This window comes from Glandiceps talaboti, chromosome 16 (assembly GCF_964340395.1).
Source record: "Glandiceps talaboti chromosome 16, keGlaTala1.1, whole genome shotgun sequence".
NCBI lineage: Eukaryota > Metazoa > Hemichordata > Enteropneusta > Spengelidae > Glandiceps > Glandiceps talaboti.
In genome coordinates this window covers 17,963,039-17,985,101 of record NC_135564.1, presented here as the reverse complement: position 1 = coordinate 17,985,101, position 22,063 = coordinate 17,963,039, and the positions used below count along the sequence as shown (strand labels likewise).

The 22,063-nt window shown below is 38.1% G+C and overlaps 1 protein-coding gene across 1 annotated transcript in view; it reads right to left on the bottom strand.

Moving 5' to 3' along the window:
- Window positions 1–22,063, bottom strand: part of LOC144447269 (inositol hexakisphosphate and diphosphoinositol-pentakisphosphate kinase 2-like) — a 44,356-nt gene that overhangs the window by 5,878 nt on the left and 16,415 nt on the right. Inside the window, exons 12-20 of the mRNA XM_078137186.1 lie at window positions 10,359–10,481; window positions 9,914–10,035; window positions 9,425–9,537; window positions 9,001–9,067; window positions 8,324–8,465; window positions 7,743–7,966; window positions 6,960–7,202; window positions 6,275–6,502; window positions 5,362–5,569 (exon numbers count right to left, since the gene is read on the bottom strand). Coding sequence (XP_077993312.1) covers window positions 5,362–5,569; window positions 6,275–6,502; window positions 6,960–7,202; window positions 7,743–7,966; window positions 8,324–8,465; window positions 9,001–9,067; window positions 9,425–9,537; window positions 9,914–10,035; window positions 10,359–10,481 — 1,470 coding nt within the window. The remainder of the gene's footprint in view (window positions 1–5,361; window positions 5,570–6,274; window positions 6,503–6,959; window positions 7,203–7,742; window positions 7,967–8,323; window positions 8,466–9,000; window positions 9,068–9,424; window positions 9,538–9,913; window positions 10,036–10,358; window positions 10,482–22,063) is intronic.

The following is a 22,063-nucleotide window of genomic DNA, read 5'->3' as shown; positions in this document are numbered from 1 at the left end:
ATTTCCCACCAGGTGAATGGTTGTTTTAACAACGGGAAAGAAAACAGACATGAACTGTGAAGTCCATCGTTATAGGTTTCATGTTATTCAGGCAGTGGCCATATTGGAATAAAAGGGAGTTTGAAAATACATAAATATCATGAAACCAAACAATTGCCCATTGAATAACATGTATACATATAGCACATGGCTTTGTTTACAAACATAGTTTTTTTGTACAAGATCAATTGGTGGATCAAAACGTAGTATAGAAGTTGTAACATTCTATATTTAGTAAAGTCAATGAAAACACAAACAAGAAAAGCTTTTTCATAAAAGGATTCTAAGAAATCTACAGCATTACAGTTTTGCTTCCCCTCCCACCTCCCCCCCCCAAAAAAAAAAAAAAAAAAAAAAAAAAAATTCTTTCTAAAGTGTATGTCATTAAGCAAAGCACTGATATGACGGCAGACTTGGGGTAGGGTAAAAAAATGAATGTGGGAGTGTGTAGTGAAATGAACAACATAGCCCAACACCTGGTGTTAATTTGAATGTAAACCAATGAGCATGTAGTGTATTTGCAATGGTTAGTAAAGCCACCTAAAAATGAAACAAGTATTGATGTGACGGAGAGAGAAAATGCTCACCAGGAACCTGTAGACATATATCTGTAGAAAGTATAGAAGATACAATTCTATTTTGTTATACGTATATAACACTCTAGACACTAAGACATTGACAATGAAAATCAAGAGATCTGAAACAAAACATCGTCTGTGCTGTGCTACATTCTATCGTCTGTTTCAACAATAATCTTACTAATATGATAGTGCTGCTACACTTTACTAGTCTCATTCCTATACGACGTGTTACGATTACTATCATCATCTCCACTCATGTATAGGGAAAGTCGTTATTCTAACACAGAAATATGTGCTAACCCCCCCCCCCCCCCCGACTGTGGTTCATATAAACATGATGACAAGATCACGTCCCCATGTGATTTTAGTTTCAGACTGAAGAGGTGGAGTTCAGTTAATGAGTAATTGTCTGAAGAATCTAATCAATTGTAACTGCCTGTCAATGTGTGATGGATTACTACTGACGTACGTCATTTACCCTTCACCCAGTGGCGGTAGCACAGATTTCTGTGCTAGAATAACGACTTTCCCTATATGTTAGTGGAGATGATTGTAGTAATCATAACACATCATATAGGAACTAGACTAACAATTTATTGTCTGGCTCAACAAATATTTCTGTTGCTAAGATTTATGTTGAGCTAGATGATACAATGTAGCACTTTACTTTTGAGGCAGACAATAAAATGTAGCAGTGTTTAAAAGTAAGATTTTTGTTGAGCCAGACAATGTTTTTGTTTCAGGTTAACTGATTTTGATTGTATTTATAATCGAGTAAGGGTAATTTCAACTTTGAACCCAGATAATAAATTTATATGAAGTTTAAATGATAAAACAAACAGAATGGGTTCAAAACTTGTGAATCTTGTCGAGGGCTGGGAGGTATGCCAACAGCTATCAATGTAACACAATAGCACAGTAAACAGGCTACTTCACATAGAGTCTGAAATCCTAAGTAGTCTAATAATGGGGATACCTAATGAATTCCTGCAAAGCCACTCTTGTGTTTGTTTGTTATTCATCTCCTCTGCAGTGTGCCCTCTAATGATAGACTAATTTTGTTGTTGTGGGTCATAAGGTTAAAAACTGGCATTTCCTGTGAGTCACCACATACCGATAGTAAGAGATGAAGGACACCAAATTTTGGTGCATCACTAGAAATTGTGCACATCACATTGGCTTTAGAGGACACACTGCTCCTATATAAGGTAAGTTTGCTAGGGTTCAGGGTTCAAGGGTCAAGAGTTGAAATTACCCACATCACCATAATACTAGTACTACACTACCATTTTAGCTGATGAGCAAAGTTATGTCATAGAAGGCAGAAACAGAAGCAGCATGTTATGAGAGAAGACAGTTAGAGCCAGCCATAGCACAGAAATATATAGAAGCTCTCCCAGCATGTACATTTATAAATTGTATTTGATCATGATTGTTATATAAATCCCTAAAATCAAAGGCACTATCTTGAAGCATATACTAGTATATAAAAATATTGATAAAAAAAAATGTTCTTAAAAAAACCATTATATTTTGTTGAAGGAATCTATTAATTTATTATATCTTTGGTGTACAAACCTGTAAATTATCACATAGTACATGAAACATGGTTAAAGGTTTATGTTGCTCATAATTCTCAATGTATGACTCATGTGACTCTAATAAAATGTTTGTGTTTATGTAAAAGTTGACATCATATGGCACATGACTATTGTTCATAGAAACATATGTAGCACCTAATTACATGTACTGTATTAGCAATTCATGTGACACATTGTTTATCCCATCACATGGCACATGAACTGATTGCTGTTGTTGGTTTTGTGACACATGATCAGAGTTCATGTTGCCCATTAAAAAGCTCATGTGACTGACACATTATTACACTTTCAGTTCAGGTCATACAAATTTAGTTCACGAGACATGTACTTTATGACACTTCATGTGGCACATGAGCAGTGATAATTCATGTGCCACATAAGCAGGTATAATTCATGTGGCACATAATTCCTGACATTTCATGTGGCACATGAGCAGTGATAATTCATGTGCCACATGAACATGAATAATTCATGTGCCACATAATTCCTGACATTTCATGTGGCACATGAGCAGTGATAATTCATGTGCCACATGGACAGGAATAATTCATGTGGCACATAATTCCTGACACTTCATGTGCCACATGAGCAATGATAATTCATGTGCCACATAATTCCTGACATTTCATGTGGTACATGAGCAGTGATAATTCATGTGGCACATAATCCATGACAGTTCATGTGGCACATTATTCCTGACATTTCATGAGGTACATGATCAATGATAATTCATGTGGCACATAATACATGACTTATAACCATGAGAGTTCATGTGACTCATACAACCTAATTCTGAAAGTTCATGTGATTGGTTAACTTAATGTGCCACATGATTGTATTTGAGACTTTATAATATGGCACACAGCTATTGTCTTATTCTTATAGTACATACTAACTATGTTTTAGTTCTATGTTATACATAACTATCTAGTCTAGCTTACCAGGCAAAACTCCATAGGAGTAATTTCTTTCTACACCTGCCGATGCCTTGAGGTCAGGAAGACTACTACTACAGACATTAAATAAGAGCTCCTTGCTGAATAAACTGCCCTGGGAACCTGTTAGCGATCAAAAGCAGCAAGTCAGGGTGAAAGTTCATACCAAGTCAGTGTGAAAGGTCAAAGCAGAATCTTACCATAGGGATTAGCAAGGGAAGACACAGAATAAAGAAAGAGAGAGTTTGACATGCATAGATCACATTATTACATGTAAAACATGCAGATGCAAGTGAATTTTTTGTGGTCAGATTGCAAAATATCACACCACAAAAGCCAAGTTACAGTACTCAAACTGCAAAATGGGTATTTATACCACAGATCACATACTGTAAACCTGGAAATTTTCATTAAATACTTGTTTTCGCTTATTTTGCTGGAAACCAGAAACACGAAGATAAAGTGCACCAGTCTTAGTAATTAATAAAAAAAATAGTTTTTGAGAGAACTAGTTGAAACATGTAAAAATTGCAAAAATCTTATTGTGGCGAAAACATCTAGGTTGACAGTATGTATAACAAATAAACAAACACATGTCAATTTCATCACATCTCGGGGACCAAAATAACACATTATCAGTACACAATTCCTGTTTTCTTCACATTTAACTATATAACAGTAAATTTTTTTCAAAATTTTCTTCAATCTGGCAACACACAAGAAACAAGGGTATGTTTAGTACTTTCATTATAGTTTACATCATAATATAAACGTTTGATGTCGCACTTGTGAGCGTTCATTTAGGGGAGGGGGGGGGTTTGACCTAAATGAACGATGTTCATTTGTTGAGCATGTGCGACATTGTGTGATTATCCCAAAGCACTATCAATGTTTCCTTTGATGGTCCCTATCCCCTACCAGTTGTTATCATTTTGACTCCTAACAAAGAGGTCTGGTTGTAAGAGTGCACACTGTCAACAACATAGTAGAAAATAACAGGTACAACAAACAATACCATGTACATACACATGTACATACACTACTATAATGACAAGTAAACTAGAAACAAACAATACACAAGACACAAGTTATCTTGGTTTTCGAAAAATATGGCACCAAGGCCTGTGTCGTGTTGTGTTGTGTGCGTCTGTGTTTGTTACATGTGTATGTATGTATGTATGTATGTATGTATGTATGTATGTATGTATGTATGTGTGTGTGTGTGTATGTATGTATGTATGTATGTATGTATGTATGTATGTATGTATGTATGTATGTATGTATCATCATATGCATGTGTATGTGTGCGTGTGTGAGCATGCATGCACATATATTTGTGTGTGTGTGTGTGTGTGTGTGTGTGTGTGTGTGTGTGTGTGTGTGCATGTGTATAGACTTGGTGAAGAACACAGAATGTAGTCTCAGAGGTGATGGCCATGGACAAAATACTGTTAACACTAAAGTTAAAGTCTAATTTAGTATAAATATCTTACACTACACAGAGGGGGGGGGGGGGGGGAGGGGGGCTTTAGTATCATGCACATTAACTTTTGTGTAAATGTTCATATTAGTTTTTTTGTTTTTTTCTATGTTTATATTTATTCAGTACAGAAGCTTAATGAGGACACAGGAGTAGTTTTTTTAAAACTATGTGAGTAGTTTTTATTTCATGGGAGTATTGTTTTTTTTAAAGTTTTACCATGGGAATAGGTTTTTTTTTTATAGTTTTACCATGACAGTCATTTTTATTTCATGGGGATAGTTTTTTAACCATGGGAATAGTTTTTTAACCATGGAGTAGTTTTTTCAAATAGTTTTTATCATGGGAGTAGTTTTTTTTACCAAAATTTACTCACATGGTTCAAAAACTACTCCTGTGTTCTCATTAAGCTTCCATATTTCAGTGTTAGGTTTAGATTTAAATCACGTATACTATATATATATCACATATATTTATTAGCTAGTCTTAAAACTGTCCTACCACATGCTATCTGACTATACTTATTACTATACTTATTACAATTTGGAGCTATAAATGAGGTTAAATCTACAAATTCTAAAAAGTATCTACATTACATTGGAATATAATAGTATATACCCTAAGAATTAAATTAATCTTTATCTATCTAAATTAATAAAATTTCATATTTATTTTTAACTTTTATTATTGCTTATGTTCCCTATGATACTCTAGCTAAAACCTACCAGATCGACAAGTTGATGGGGGAGCAGATCCAAGGCCATGCTTAGACATATTGCCTGAATGGTCTTCTAGCTTACCCGATAACCGTGCTTTGTGTCTGGCTAAGTCACATAGTGTAGTTGGTTCTTGGGATGACATGTCATCTATATCAGCTGATTTGACACTAACACAGTCTGATGACATAGTGCTGTCTGAGTCAGTATCCATACCCTGGTGAAAGACAAAAGTTGGATGATAAATTGTTACTACACAAAGCAAGCTACTGACAAACTAAGCTAGACACAAACTGAGACCATTATTGCTGCATGTGTTAGATTGATTACACAACTGACTTATTTATGTGAATGTAATCGCACCAAAAAAAGTACAATGGAGTATCACGGAAGTCTGTTAAAATAAAATGCATCTATCTATGGCAGATACCATCCATGACTTAGTCAAAATCAGATTGGTGAGGCATAACTAAGTGAGTGCCCACTGTATTTGATGATGGGTGGACATGCAGAGAAACAAACACATACCCTGGTAGTTGATCCTTCGGTTTTCTAAGAAAAACATAAACTAGTATAGTAAAACTATTGTTGCAACACGTTGATACAACAGGCTGAGGCCTTAGCATTTGAAATAAACTACTATCATAAACTACTATTATCACGATACAACAGTGATAAGCTATTGAATGGACGTTAGTGGGAGGCATCACAGAGTTTTATTGAGAGTTCTGTGAACTTGGTGCAGTGTACTCTTTTGGGACTTGACATGTTTACACTACAATTGATCACAGGCGGATTACACAGAGGAACCGTTATTACCCCACTTGTGTAATCTACCACATCGGAGAACAATAGATTTAGTTTGTGCCTATCTTAGTAAACTGAAGGCTGGATTACCAGAGTTGTATTTGGTTATCCTTACCTTTCCATCTCTGGCTCCTGGTCTGAATCCGGAGCAAGCTGGGAAACTGTCGTCATCCTCATAACCTTTAGCACCAGGACTGAAATGTAACTCTACATGGAATCTCTCATCTGAATCCGGATCTTTATTAGGATCTTCATACAACATAATTACTATCTGTGTCATATAATTCAATTCTTTGACAGCTCCTAGATACTCAGTGGCTCTCTTCCACTGCTCGTCATATTCCTGGAGAAATAGAAGTGAAAATATGGAAAGTTACACAGGAATATGAAGGTAGCTACTGGAAATGACATTACACAGAATATTTCCTTGTATCTCTGGTATTTCTAAAAATCATTCTTTAGTTGTCAAGCTGTAGAAATATTCTATTTTTTAAAATACAGAATCTGCATTCAAGGCAAATACTGACAAAACTTCACTTATGACTATCTGACTATCCCTCTATGCATACCTTCTATAATATAGTTTGTCTAAGTAAAAACTTTCACAATAGATTTTGCCGGTCATATCTACATCGCAAAGACCCCCTAGCCTCAGAATAATGAATGTATCAGACTTTCACCAGTAAAGTATAGTCACTAGTTTCACACTTACATTGCAAAGACCCCCTAGCCTCAAACAGTTGAGTAATGAATGTATCAGACTTTCACTAGTAAAGTATAGTCACTAGTTTCACACTTACATTGCAAAGACCCCCTAGCCTAAGACAGTTGAGTAATGAATGTATCAGACTTTCACTAGTAAAGTACAGTCTTGTTCTGACATGTCGTCCTGGTGATAGTACATTATTTGTGTATTTAGGATTTAGTCTATGGACAGTTTCATCTTCTAAGTTTCTTTGTAAATCGGATCGTATCTTCCTCAGTAAAGGTTGACATATACCCACACCAATTTCTAGCTTCTCTTGGCTTGAAATACCATATTCCTGTGTATGGAAAACAAGAAATATGTCAGAATCAGATGTTTAGTATAGACAGCATAAACAAAAAGTGTATGGTTGAGAGTAATGATCAGATTAATATAATGACCAAATATGGTCAAGAGACTATTTCTTGATGACCAAATATGGTCACAGGTGAATAATCAGGTTACCAATGCCAAAATATGGTCATGGGTCAATAATAATATTGATATCTATACACACAGGTCAGTAATCTAGTTATCTGCCTTATACCTCTATACACACAGGTCAATAATCTAGTTGTCTGCCTTATACCTCTATATACACAGGTCAATAATCTAGTTGTCTGCCTTATACCTCTATACACACAGGTCAATAATCTAGTTGTCTGCCTTATACCCCTATACACACAGGTCAATAATCTAGTTATCTGTCTTATACCTGTAGATAAGCAGTCAATAATCTAGTTATTTGCCTTATACCGCTATACACATAGGTCAATAATCTAGTCATCTGCCTTATACCTCTATACACAATGGTCAACAATCTAGGTATCTGCCTTACCTGAGGTATAACAATATCAGCCAGTGCCTGTGCATATGTATATAATTCTTCAGTTTTATCTAAGTGCAATGCTCCATTGTGAAGGCAGTCATATTTTATACAGTCATAAATGTCAGGAATTTTTGAAATGTCAAAGAGACCATTCTTCATCTGGAAATCTTTGTCTAATTTAGCCCACCGTTTCAACATCAGATCTAAAGTTTCATTATGGTATAACATGGTATCTGAAAACATAACAAGAATATATATTATTACATATGTACCAGAGATTACTTGCACCGGAGTGCACACATACTAGTGGTATTTGCACTGCAGTGCAATACTGACAACATTATATTGCATACCTGCATGCAAATGATATGCAAATGAGGACACGATCATTCATTCTACCTGAAAGCACATGATCACTTAGTCTCATTTTTTATGGCAATTTGTTGTTTTGGATAAACACATGTAATAATAACAGAACTCCATGCATACTGTCCAATGCCCACACACAGGTTTCTAAACAAGCAATAAACTGAACAAGAAACATCGGTAAGCCACAATCTGCAGCTGAACACACGACATTAAGACATTACCTTTGTACTTTGGGTCTTCCATTCTCTGCTTTATTTGTTGGATAAGATATTTTATCAACCTAAATACATTTTCACATTTCTCCACTGGGTTGCCTACTAGACTGATTGAGTCCACCAGTGATTTACTGCCTGTTGGTGCAAGCTGAAGAAAAAAGAAAGATTACAAAGGTTGTTTTTTTTATCAGTGAGAACAGCAGATTGAAGGAAAATATGTCACTTTTGTAGTTGATGGAAGAAAACACTGAAACAAACGATTCCATAATGAAATTTTTAAAAGTCAAGAATTACACTACCAATCATTTACATAGTTTGTATACATAAGAAAGGGTTTTGTTAGGCATTATTTAAAGACTTCCAGCACTTTTAAAACCAGAGACCTTTGGTGGTCAGCTAATAATATAGAATTTCAGAAGTCAGAAGTATGCAGAGATTCAAGCACAGACAGACAGACAGACAGACAGAGACAGACAGACAGAGACAGGCAGACAGACAGACAGATCGCAACAGACACACAGACACAAATCCCATTCCTAGAGACCATTTGGCAGTCCACACTGAAGGACCAAAATAAGTCATATTGGATTTTGGTACTATACAAATTCTTTTGATTGATTGATTGATTGATTGAATTAATTGATTGATAAAATGAAATAAATATATAAAGTAATGTAGACTACCTCTTCCATGCTACCTTCTGAGAATACCTTGTCTAGCCTCATCAGTTCCGACAACTTCTGTTTTACCCTGTCAACAACACAATACATAACCATTGGTTACAGAATTGCTTTACTGTCTATCTGGGCATTGTCAGCATTCTAAATCTCAAAGAAGATTTATGACATTTCTACTATGACATCATGAATATTGTGCACCACTCTATGACATCATGAATATTGTGCACTACTCTATGACATCATGAATATTGTGCACCACTTTATGACATCATGAATATTGAATATTGACAAAGTGCCAGGATACGTCAAATTATACAAAATAGACATTTATCTTCAGTTTTGAAAACCTAAGCAAGTTTTCTATTAAAAAGAAATTTGTTTACATATATAACAAACTACCATACAGATGAAGTGTTTTAATACTTACTTTGCTTGGACTGATAGTGAATCCTTGTCAAAGTCTAACAATCCATTGGTGTGTGCACTCTTCACCATTTGTACCAGGATAGGAGTCAGTTCTCCTTCCAATGCTAACATACCCTGATTGTCAAGAATGGAAAACAAATATTGTTATCCTTGGACTAAAAATTAACATTTTATAATTTTCTACTCATTGTGACATCACAAATATTTTGCATTCATTCCCAGTGACATCATGAATATAGTGCACTCACTGCTATGACATCATAAACATTGTGTACTATTCATAATGACATCACAAATAGTTTATACTTGTTTCTATGATATAGATAGTGTAGCTATTTCTATTACATCATAGAGATTGTGTACCATTCGAAAATGATATCACAAATAGTGTGCACTGATCAGATTTGAACCAATCACAAGATAGTTAGTAAATGCATAACTGTTTACTTTTTGTACATCATAAAGGTACCTTAGATATTGGTCATCTTACCTTAGTAAATGCAGCTGCTGTCATCTGGACTCTACCTTCATCTGAGGCATAGATTTTTAAATCATGTCTGTATGTACTGTGTAGACGCAGTAAACCACAACCTGGAAATCCTGCATATTCACCTAAAAAACATAACACGAGATGGTACATTAAAAATTAGTTGCCACTATGCGTTTGTGTGACACAATAATATACACAGAATATATCTGTAGTCAATATCTAAACAAAGTGAAAAGAGTTTGTTTATGTGCTAGGTGTATCTGTCTTCTACCAACAACCTAATATTTCAATCTCCTTTGAATTATATTCATCTCCTCAATATAGTAAAATACACCATTATGACAAATCCTTGTCAAATTCATAACTTTTCTACTCAGAAGTTTCAACTTTTATCTCACATGATACTGACTTCTGTCCTGTGTTCATTGATTTGATGAATCCTTACCTTGTCCTCCAGGATAAATACACCGGAAGGCTCTTCCCAGTTCTTCAGCTTGTACTCTTCCGGCAGGTGTTAGTTCACCACCCCATTTTAAGATAAGTAGAAGTGATGGCTCTGATCGGGAATCTGTGAACAGAGTATTCAAAACAATCAATCCAATCACAATCAAAACTTATTTTCTGAGAATCTTATTTGTTCATCTTTCTTTTGTAGATTATAGTTTGGTTATTTCCTATATCTATTGTGTATACCATCAATAACAAAGAAATGTTACTGAAGCTTAATGAGGACATCAGGAAAAAAATTAACATTTTGAGGTTTCTTTCATGGGCATATTTTTTTTCCTAGGAATATATTTTTTCCATGGGAGTATTTTTTTTCCATGGGAATGTTTCTTTCCATGGGAGTGTTTTTAGCATAGGAAAATTTTTTCCGTGGGATTTTTCATGAAAAACCAACTCCTCATGTTCTCATCAAGCTTCAATAGATTGTACCCAAACATACTATTGGTATGTACTAAATACTACAGCTGGTCTCGTAATTTTTTTTTATAGAAATAACACAAACCGATGCTCCTTTACGTCACGCTATCAGTATGGTTATAGTTCTATAACTGAACAGAATTAATTGACAAAAAATAAGTGTTCACTAAACAATTTTCAAACAGTCTTCAAGAACCATGTATTTTTAACTCCTTCATTTTACTAAAATTGCCAAGTCACTGTAAAAATCAATAGAACACCATCACCAAGATTCTGCCCTAGGGTAGGATGAGACTTTGTGAAAAGCTACTTTTAATGTCTTTCAAGTTTATGACGTTGATATTGCTGAAAAGAAAATGATTCGTTATTTACACCTTGAGTTGGAATCCAATGAGAACACTAAAATCACTCTCCCAATACAGATGAAGTAGAGAATGACTGGCACAAAACAATAATATATCAACACATGTCTATACATATGTATAAAACTGAGATACATATATTTATCACTGAAAGAAATGTTAATATTAGAAGTGTATCACCCTACAGCACTGGGAAATAATTGATAAACTACTTGTGTTGCCCTATATATCATACACATATTCCTCTATATCACCAAGCTATTGCTCTATATCACCAAGCTATTGCTCTATATCACCAAGCTATTGCTCTATATCACCAAGCTATTGCTCTATATCACCACGCTATTGCTCTATATCACCAAGCTATTGCTCTATATCACATGGACATATTATATGTCACAGTTCTGTTGTTATATCCTACAGGTCTTCAAAGTTATTGTCAGATATCACAAAGCCGATTTACCTGTGTTAGATGCCTACATTCTTTGTGATAGATCAAAAAAGCTAATGTTCTATACCACAACTATACCATTTTTGTCTTATATCACATGTCTGTTACCATATATCATACCAATTCTGTCTCATATCACACGTCTGTTACAATATATCATACCAATTCTGTCTCATATCACATGTCTGTTACAATATATCATATCAGTTTTGTCTTATATCACATGTCTGTTACCATATATCATTCCAGTTTTGTCTCATATCACACGTCTGTTACCATATATCATTCCAGTTTTGTCTTATATCACACATGTTACCATATATCATTCCAGTTTTGTCTTATATCACATGTCTGTTACCATATATCATTCCAGTTTTGTCTCATATCACATGTCTGTTACCATATATCATTCCAGTTTTGTTTCATATCACATGTCTGTTACCATAATCATACCAGTTTTGTCTCATATCACACGTCTGTTACATATGCTATAATATATCATACCAGTTTTGTCTCATATCACACATCTGTTACCATATATCATTCCAGTTTTGTCTCATATCACACATATGTTACCATATATCATTCCAGTTTTGTCTCATATCACACATATGTTACCATATATCATACCAGTTTTGTCTTATATCACATGTCTACTACTTGTCATATATCATAGTTACTATCCTGTATTATATAAATATGTTATATTGTCTCAGTCATACATATGTATATCACATAGCTTTGGTCTTTTTATTGTTTCATATCACAAAGCTGTTCTAGTATATATCAGCAACTGTCTGTTATCACATCTGGAGTCATTACTGCAATGGAGGCTGTAGAAATAACACAGTAGTAATTTGTATGATCCTATTCACTGAGGGAAAAAACTGGAATAGAAATATTTCAGTAACTTTGAAAATATGTCTGGAAAATAGGTGAAGATAAGTGATAAACTATTTTCCCATCTACATAATGTGATTGCAATAGGAACTTTTTACCACTATCCTAGATAATATCACACCTGTTTGTTTACATATATAACAACCTCCCCGTTCATTTATTTGACTACGTATTGATTGCTTTTGTAACTATATGATTGAAAACAGATGTTTTAGTTTCTCATTGTATTTAACCAAGTTGTAACTTGCATATAACTTCATGAAAGGTGAAAGTTATTAAGATGGCAAGGACTAGTTATTGAATGGGGGGGGGGGGGCTTATGATGTAGTTTGGAAAGACGCTATGAAATTTAAAATAACTCTTTGCCTTACAATGCCAGACCAGCATAATATATCCACAAATATGTCCAAATATAGTATTTTTAATAATTTTAAGTTTTGTAAACGGACGCCTTGTTCATTCTATATTTTTGTAACTGTTCATGTATCCCGGGTCCCATGCATCAGTACAAACCCTTTTAAAAAAAAAATTTTGACATGAAACTGTCAGAATAATCTGAATCAACAGAATTGAAGTTTCTACCGAAACTAATTTCTGTGAGACATGATACTTACCTGTTGGCAAAATACTGATGGGTAACCCGCATTAATTCCTCCAATCCATGCCAAGAAATTTTTGGCCCCGCCCCCTCCACCATACCTGGCTCCATATTTGGTTAGCTTAGTCTCCCGCCTAAGTGGCAGTTCGCGCATGCGTACTTGTGTCTTTTATCGCTCCAAAGAGGACAAAAATTTCACAAGGAGACTGTGGGGAAGGTGGGAGGGAGCTCAACAGGTAAGTATCATGTCTCACAGAAATTAGTTTCGGTAGAAACTTCAATTCTGTTCGACTATGATACTTACCTGTTGGCAAAATACTGATGGGTAAAAACCCGAATGTGTCAGACTGAAAGGAGGTGGGAGTCTACCACCGTATCCTATTAATTTCTAGTTGAAAATCTTTGATTTACAACTACCGACTGCCCGACACTTAGACTGAAGCTTGCTAGCTTCCTGTGTCATATCCCTGATATAAAACTTATAAAGGAGTTTGGGGAGCGCCAGGTTCCTGTCTGTAGAATCTGTGCTACCAGTACCCCTGAGAACAAAGCCCATGATGCCGAGAGAGCCCTGACTTCAGGTGCAGTGACTCTCTCTAACTTACAAGCAGAGCTGGAACTTACTTGTAAGCCCACTTGACAGTTTCTACCAGCCATCTGGGTCAGAGATGGGATGAAGTGGTTCAAAGGGGGCTCTCTCAGTGCTCTAAGAACTAAGAATAAACTCCACTGAGGTAGTGGCGTTTGTTTAGGAGGGTGTTGAATAAGAAAATATCTTATTCTGACCAAACTCTGGTCCCCCGATGCTTCTGACTATATTGGCTATCGTCGTGCGATACACCATAATAGTCTTAATTGCATACCTCTTCTCCTCAAACAGAAAAAAAAAAGAAGAGAAAAACTGCTACTGTCTGGGGAGATGGATCGAGAGGATCCTTCTGCCCTCTACGACACCAATCAGAGAATCTTTTCCACTTTTCTCCATAGGAATGGAGGGTGCTGTCTTTGTGTTCTGGCAACGACTGAGGCAGCTTGTTCAGAAAAAATCCCTGTGAACGGAGGGATCGTTCGATAATCTGAACGCGTGAAGGTGGAACAAGCTCGGGTTGGGGTGAACAATGCCACTTCCCTGCGATAGGTTTTCTTGATCTGGGAGAGCTACTGGAAAGTCTACCAGAAGGAATAGCAATACTGGGAACCAACCTCGGTTTGGCCACAGAGGCACTACAAGAATGACTGAGGAACTCTCCTCTTGGATTTTCCTCAGTACAATTGGAAGAAGTGCAAAGGGGGGAAATGCGTACGCGCTCAGTCCTTTCCAAGACATTGGCAGAGCGTCTGTTGCCATTGCTCTCGGATCTGGAATCGGAGACACAAAGAGAGGCAGTTTTCTGTTCATGTAAGGTGGTGAACAGATCTACAGTCAGTTCTCCCCAATGCAGAAACAGACGGTGAGCAATCTTGACAGGAATTGCCCACCCTGTAGAAAGAACTCTCTTGCGACGCGATAGAGCGTCTGTAATGCTGTTCAGTTTCCCTGGCACATGGCGTGCTGACAGAAGAATCATTCGGTCTATGCACCGCAACATCAGTTCCCATAAGAGGTAACATAGTGTTGGAGACCTGGTTCCTCCTAGCTTGTTTATGTACGCCATTACGGTGGTATTGTCCGAGTGGACTAGAACACTGCGCCCTGTCACTAGCAGCTCAAAGTCTTGCAGAGCTAGGAAAAAAACAGCCTTTAGCTCTAGCCAATTGATGTGGTGAGAGCTGTCTTAGGGGTTCCAGACACCTGCTGTCATCTGACTGTCTAGGTGACCTCCCAAGCCCTCTTGTGACGCATCCATGTACAGGGACAGATCCGTGTGACTGTACAAAATGGACTTGCCTTTTAGAAGGTTGCTCTGGATCGCCAATGGGCGAGAAGATACAACTGAATTGGCCTGATCCGAGTCTGGCCCATTGCACTATATCGATCAAGGAAACCATTAAGCCCAGGAGAGACAGAAAATGTTTCGCTGTTATCTGTCTCAGTGGCCATAGGTTCTGAATGACTGAGAGTAACTTGTCTATCCGTTCTTGGATAGGGCAAGCTACTCCCTTTTGTGTAATTAATCTCATTCCCACGAATACTGTATCTTGACTTGGGATGAGAGCTGACTTGTAACTGGGGATAAAACCCAGAGAAAGGATTAATAACAATATTTGTTGAATCCGTTCGAATAATACCTCCCTTTGTGCATCCCGTATCAACCAATAGTCGAGATAGGGATGCAAAAGGGTGGCCCGTCGGTGTAACCAGGCTACTGGTGCCGCTACCACCCGGGTGAACACCCAGGGAGCAGTGGCTAGCCTAAACGGGAGTGCTGTGTACTCGAATTGCCAAGTGGAGAGTCAGAAGTGCTGCTGCGAGTCAGAGCCCGATTCTTTAAAACTGCTCTTGCTAAAGAAGGGCTTGCCGGGACCAGGCTTGCCTCTACCCCGTTGACTACGCAGTTTACCACGTGGACGTCCTCTGCTAGACTGTCCAGATTTACTCCTGTTGCCTTGGAAATTTCTGTTTGCAGGCACCGTATTAGTACTTGTACGGTTATCCTTTGGGCTTGCTGGAGTGGAGGTTGTTCGTGGTGACTCCCACATTAACCGTTCTCTCCGCTTTGCTTCGCTGGCCCGCTGGGCCAGGGAAGTCAAATTACCAGCAAACAGTGAGGAAGTGGAAAACGAGGAGCCTCTAGCTTCCTGTTTCAGTTCCTGTGTTAACGAGATAGACTCTCGTTTCAGGAAGGCATCCCTCTCCATCAAAATAAGTGCTGCCCGTCCTCTCGCTGAAGATTCGGAGACATGGTAGAGGCCTTTCATTGCAATGCGCAATAGCCTGAGAACCTTAGGCATCTCCGGGGTTTCTTGCTGTAGTTCAGATGTTGCTACGGCTAGAAACCAATCCATGACGGAACATGCACGAATACTTTCTGCGTGCATCTCCCCTAACTGCTTTAACTGAGTGCCGGGGATAGACACGGAGTTGAAAGTTTTGGCTTTGGCGTCCACAGCCTCGGCATCAGTGTCTAGGCTGGGGTAACCAATCCATGGGTCGGTTGTGTGAGTCTTGTATGCACGAGACCGACTTTTTAACCATGGAAAATGACCAGGTTTTAATGCAGCAGCTTTATTGCCCTCGCCTAAAACCTCTGACGTTATTTTATCCAGTTGACCTGAGTACATGGAAGAAAGTGGAAGAGTAGACGGTTCCTTGACCGGTTGAGACTTTTCCATTTCTTCAAAAGCCATGTAAAACTCCGACTTCATAGTGGGAGCTGGTGGAGGCTTAGGACAACGGTCTGGATACCGATTGTAAACCCATTGAATGCACTCGTGGAAGGAGAACTCCTCATCACGAGTAGGGGAAGTTGAACGCAAAGTGCCCACTACACTGGGGGTATCTGGTTCATTTCCCCCAAAGGAGGCATCACTGGGAGCCTTTAATGACATTTCGTCTATGTCTCTCCTGGCTCGACGCTTAGGTCGAACTGGGGAGACCTCCTGCCGACTGGGTACACGCCTGGGTGACCTCTCACTGGAGTACCGATCAAAACGTTCAGAAGAACACGACCTCGAACGTTTACTCTCACTCGACTTGGAGGACGAAGAAGATTTCGAACGTGAACGGAAACTCCGCCCTCTAGGGACCGGAGACCGTTGGTTCGAAGGGGACCTGTCTCTTGACCTCTGCGTTCTGAAACGTGTGCGAGAACGAGAGGGAGAATCCCTGGTAGGAGGCATGAAATCATGCTGTGTTCTCCTAGTAGTAGGCCTTGAACCCTCATCCCTGTAATAAGCAGGGAGGGATGGCCAGGGGTACTGCCAATACTGTTGTGGCCAACCAACCTGAGGATTAAAAACACCCCATGGTGTCTCAGGAGGAAAACCAAAGTCACCAGAAAATTGCTGTGGATCAGAAAAAGCACCACCAGTAGGCATTGGCATGAACTGGGGATTCCGAAATTCAGCTCTGGTCTGAGGGGGATAAACCCTCGCACCCCTATACAAAGTGGAATCGTCCAGACCACGCTGTATTCTCTGCCCAGCAGACAACGTTGGTCTAGAACTGACATCACTAGAATTGGCAATTTGAGGACGATTCATACTCTGATCGACCCTCGAAAAATTACCCAGATTGGTATGTAAACCAGTCTGCGTACCCTCAATACAATCAGTCCGATTAGCTGGCGAGCCTGAGACTGGAAAGCGAGGAGGTACGTGGGTAGTAGCTACACCAGGCCCGGTTACGTCAGTACAGGAGATCTCTCGACCGACTGAACGAGTTGGACCAGCGTTCGACTCGGAAATACTCGTAGCCTTATGACGATTAGAATCACAGTGCTGTGACGACTCGTCAAGTACACTCAACCCTTCCCCCAGGGGAGAGGGAGAAGTGACCGCTACTCGAGGAACGTTACTAGGGGGTGATAGCTGTATAGTGTCTACGGTCGTCGAGCCCTCTCCGAGAGAGGACCGCATACCACTAGCACTACTACCCAGTTCGTCCTGAAAAGGACGGTTTAAAACAACAGAACTAGAAGAAAGCTTACCTGACTTCGGTTCCGCTGTGACAGAAGAACTTACCGTTAAAGTCGAAGACCGTACACTCGCAGGAGTAGTGACAGAAGCACTCGGCTTAGATGACCGTTGTTTGTCTGACTGTTTACCTAGTTTACGCCAATTTTCATCGGACCAACTAGAACAAACTTCACAGGGTTTGGACTGCGAACACGTTCGACAAGACAGACAAACAGAATGACAATCCTGCTTAGGCATGTCATGACCACACACACCTCTCTTCTTAGGTTTAGTCATGACGAAACGAATGACTGAAAAAACAACAACACGGTAAGGCAATGACGTCCGTATAGGCAACATTTGTGTTTCGCCATCTTAAACGCCGCACGGGGTTGTGGGATTGCTCTCGCAATGTGCACCGGGAAATTTGAAGACCACCGAGGGGGTGTAATCGGTCGAAAGCCATCTTTACTATGGGCAACACCATACGAATACCGCACATTGATTACCGAATTATTTTGAGTTTCCGTGAGAGTTTGAAGAGATAACCATTCCATAAGCTTCTTTTTATCGTTTTTAATGTACCAAGATTTTTTTTTCACCGAACGTCGTCATTTCAAGACATTTTTTTACGATCGGCGATTTGGACGTGTTGTGATCGACTGTGTCAGCGGTAATACTGTTTACATCATTTTATGACGCGTTTTCGACTTACAATCAGTATTCTGATGTCGTATTGCTCTCTATTTGTACGTGTTTTACAACATGAATGTGCAATGAACTATAGTGAGACAATATTTATACATGTATATATTATATAAATTTATTTTTTTAGAATATTTGACAAGGAAGCCATGCAATGATTGAATTGAATCGGAATTTCTCTCCAGACACGCCACTCATGTTTTCGTGCGTGATCGTTCGCTTCCGTATATTTCGTCAAAATATAGCAGTAAAATGTTGAAATCATGACATACATGTAGACAAAGAAATATTACCGAAATTGTGCTTAATTTACCAGAAGTAATAACGCCGGAACACATGATACGGCGATGCTACAAATAGCGTTTACAGCCGTACTCGTGTTGATTAATTCCTTAGTTGTACGACGACGTACAGTGAAAAAAACTTCTTAGTACATTCAAGACAATGAAATTGAGCTACTGGAGTGGCTGTCGCTTCAAACTTTTACTGAAATTCAAAATAATTCGGTAATCAATGTGCGGTATTCGTATGGTGTTGTCCATAGTAAAGATGGCTTTCGACTGATTACACCCCCTCGGTCGTCTCCAGATTTCCCGGTGCGCATTGCGAGAGCAATCCCACAACCCTGTGCGGCGTTCAAGATGGCGAAACACAAATGTTGCCTATATAAGGGACGTCTGCACGGAGAAGAAAAACACACAACAAATCTCAATCGCAAAGAGAGAGACAATAAATCGACACTTAGCTGTAATCCTAGGATCTTTAGGGTAACCAAAGAGCCAACCAAGTGGAAAAACCAGTGTGTATAATGGAATTGGAGGTAGGTACTTGAAGACGAAAGCAATATCCGTCTACACACTTGTACGCCATGCGATAAAAGACACAAGTACGCATGCGCGAACTGCCACTTAGGCGGGAGACTAAGCTAACCAAATATGGAGCCAGGTATGGTGGAGGGGGCGGGGCCAAAAATTTCTTGGCATGGATTGGAGGAATTAATGCGGGTTACCCATCAGTATTTTGCCAACAGGTAAGTATCATAGTCGAACAGAATGTCTGGAAGGTTCATGAAAATGTCTCCATATGAATACAACATGGCACAATATATTTAATAAGGAGTTCTAGAAAAGGGACCAGCAAAATGCTCTGTATATGTATAATGCATAATCTTTGTGTAAAATGTATGAATAGTGTGAGTGTATGACGGTTATCAGTAAAACTGTGGTTGTCCACCTGCAAACATATTTGAAAATCACTGTTCTCTTCTGCTGTACCTCCCAATTCACATGCTGAGAAATATGTTCATATTAGTTGTTTTGTTTTCAATTATGGGGTATCTGAATACAAGTGAGAAACCTAGGTGAAATATTTTTTGGAACATATTTGAAAATCATCGTTCTCTTCTGCTGTACCATGTGCTGAGAAATATGTTCACATTAGTTGCTTTTTTTTCAATTATGGGGTATCTGAGTAAAAATGAGAAACGTGGGTGAAATATTTTTTGGAACATATTTGAAAATCACCGTTCTCTTCTGCTGTACCTCCCAAGTCCACGTGCTGAGAAATATGTTCACATTAGTTTGTTTTTTGAGTTATGGGGTATCTGAGTATAAATGAGAAACCGAGGTGAAATATTTTTTTGGAAAACCAAACAACGGTTGACCCACCTTCTTCACTGGTGCTACTTTGTTTATTTTCCATGTAGCGGAGTTCCACTTTTTGATTGTATGCACACTGTGATTGAGAAGGGGTCTCATCGAGCAGACCAATCATGAAGTCTAATGCATGGTGATAAACGCCAAATGTAAGGAAAGAAGGGAAAAAAAGAGGACAGAAGATACTGACCAACCACCTTAATCACACACCAGTGTTAGTATATATATATGCAAACATGTTACTATGCACACCCACCTTAATCTCAGTAAGCACTCAAACCAAACACAGAGCTTGTTTTATTACATGTAAAACACCACACAAATTAAAAGATTTAATACTGCACCGTTATAGAGCATTTTAGAATCTACCATTTTTCATATACATTTACTAATATCAGCAGAAAGAAGTACTATGGCCGTTCATTGATATTTATATGATTAATATTATCCTGTTTCCTTAACTTTTACTTCCAATGATTTGAATATGATCTAGAGACAACTAGAGGAAACCAGACTAAATGAAGGAATTAATATTTCTTGAATAAATAACAATGGCATAAGGAGTCTTTGCGGTTATTATGATTACCTGCCCTCTAGAGTTCAGTTTTTGCTAAGGTTTGGAAGTCCTGGTAACAGAGATGGGGAAATCAGGTAAAACTTGCATAATTTCAGATACAGTGTAGTGCAATTTTGTTTGGGAACCCTGGTAAAATGACAGATTTTGATTACTCATTGAGTGTGTCATGTGAGGGGATAGCGGGTATCGGTTACTGAAATCAACCTCTTATTTATAATCAACCCTCAAGATGCCACACTAATTTGTGTATATACACTACATTGTACAGTGGGCCCTTGGGTCATGATCAATGCAATGTACAAAAAAATCACTAAACACATTAAAATATTAATGGAAACCCAGAACTGAATATCACATTGGCAGTACATTCTAATCAACTTATCAACATCTCAATAGTAAATACAAACCTTTTATCGTTGAAGGCATGAATGTTTTCTAGATTTGTGTGATTAGAAGTATGAAAATGAAGTTCAGCAATCACATTGATGCCAGACATCCCACCCCTAACTGAATGAAGTCTGTTTATTGATCTTGTGTGACATTATTTGATCGTCCCTTATGCACCCTAACACTAAGGGTTTGGTCTCTACTATCTGCTGTTCTCTGTAAACTGACATACTATTTAACAATCAAAACCTCCAAGAACAGTAAATTCAGCTGACTGTAGGTCACTGACCCACATACACATGTCCACTATAACAGTATTAAATGTGTAAGGAAGTATGTGATGAAATGACATCGTTTCCAAAAAAAAAAAAATTTCCAAATGACTGAGAACCTCTGGCAATTCTTACCAGTTCACATTAGATAATAAAGCAAGAATATGATGTAACACAGGTCACAGGAGTACGCCCTCTATGTTGCATGACTACAAATGACCAAGAATTGTAAGGCCAACCCAACCCCCCCAAACCCCCCCCCCCCCAAAAAAAAAAAAAAAAAAAAAAACCCAAAAAAACAACTTATACTATGACTCAACGGTTGATTTTCATTTACTACTAATATGCTGAATAAAAATGAATTGAAGAAAACTATATCTCTTACAAGCAATAACCTCCTTAAGCATTGTTTGTGAAGTAACTCAGTACACCCATAAAACACTGACTGAAACTGTCAATCACTCTGTACAATCTAGTGCGGATACTGAGGGGCGAATAACCTTTTGTAGGTGTTGTTTCCACTTATATAATACACTCAACATGGGGTAGTGATTTGTTTTAAACATGCCTGTTTCTAAATTTCAAATTGGAGAGAATTTCATGTCTTGAACATAATAAATGCTTCCATGATGAACAAACTGAGTGCAAAACTATACTATACTATACTATACTATACTATTCTATGAGTATGTCACACGCTGCAAACTTTAAACCAAATCAAACTTTCTATCAGCATAAAGATCACACAAAATTCTTTTACTC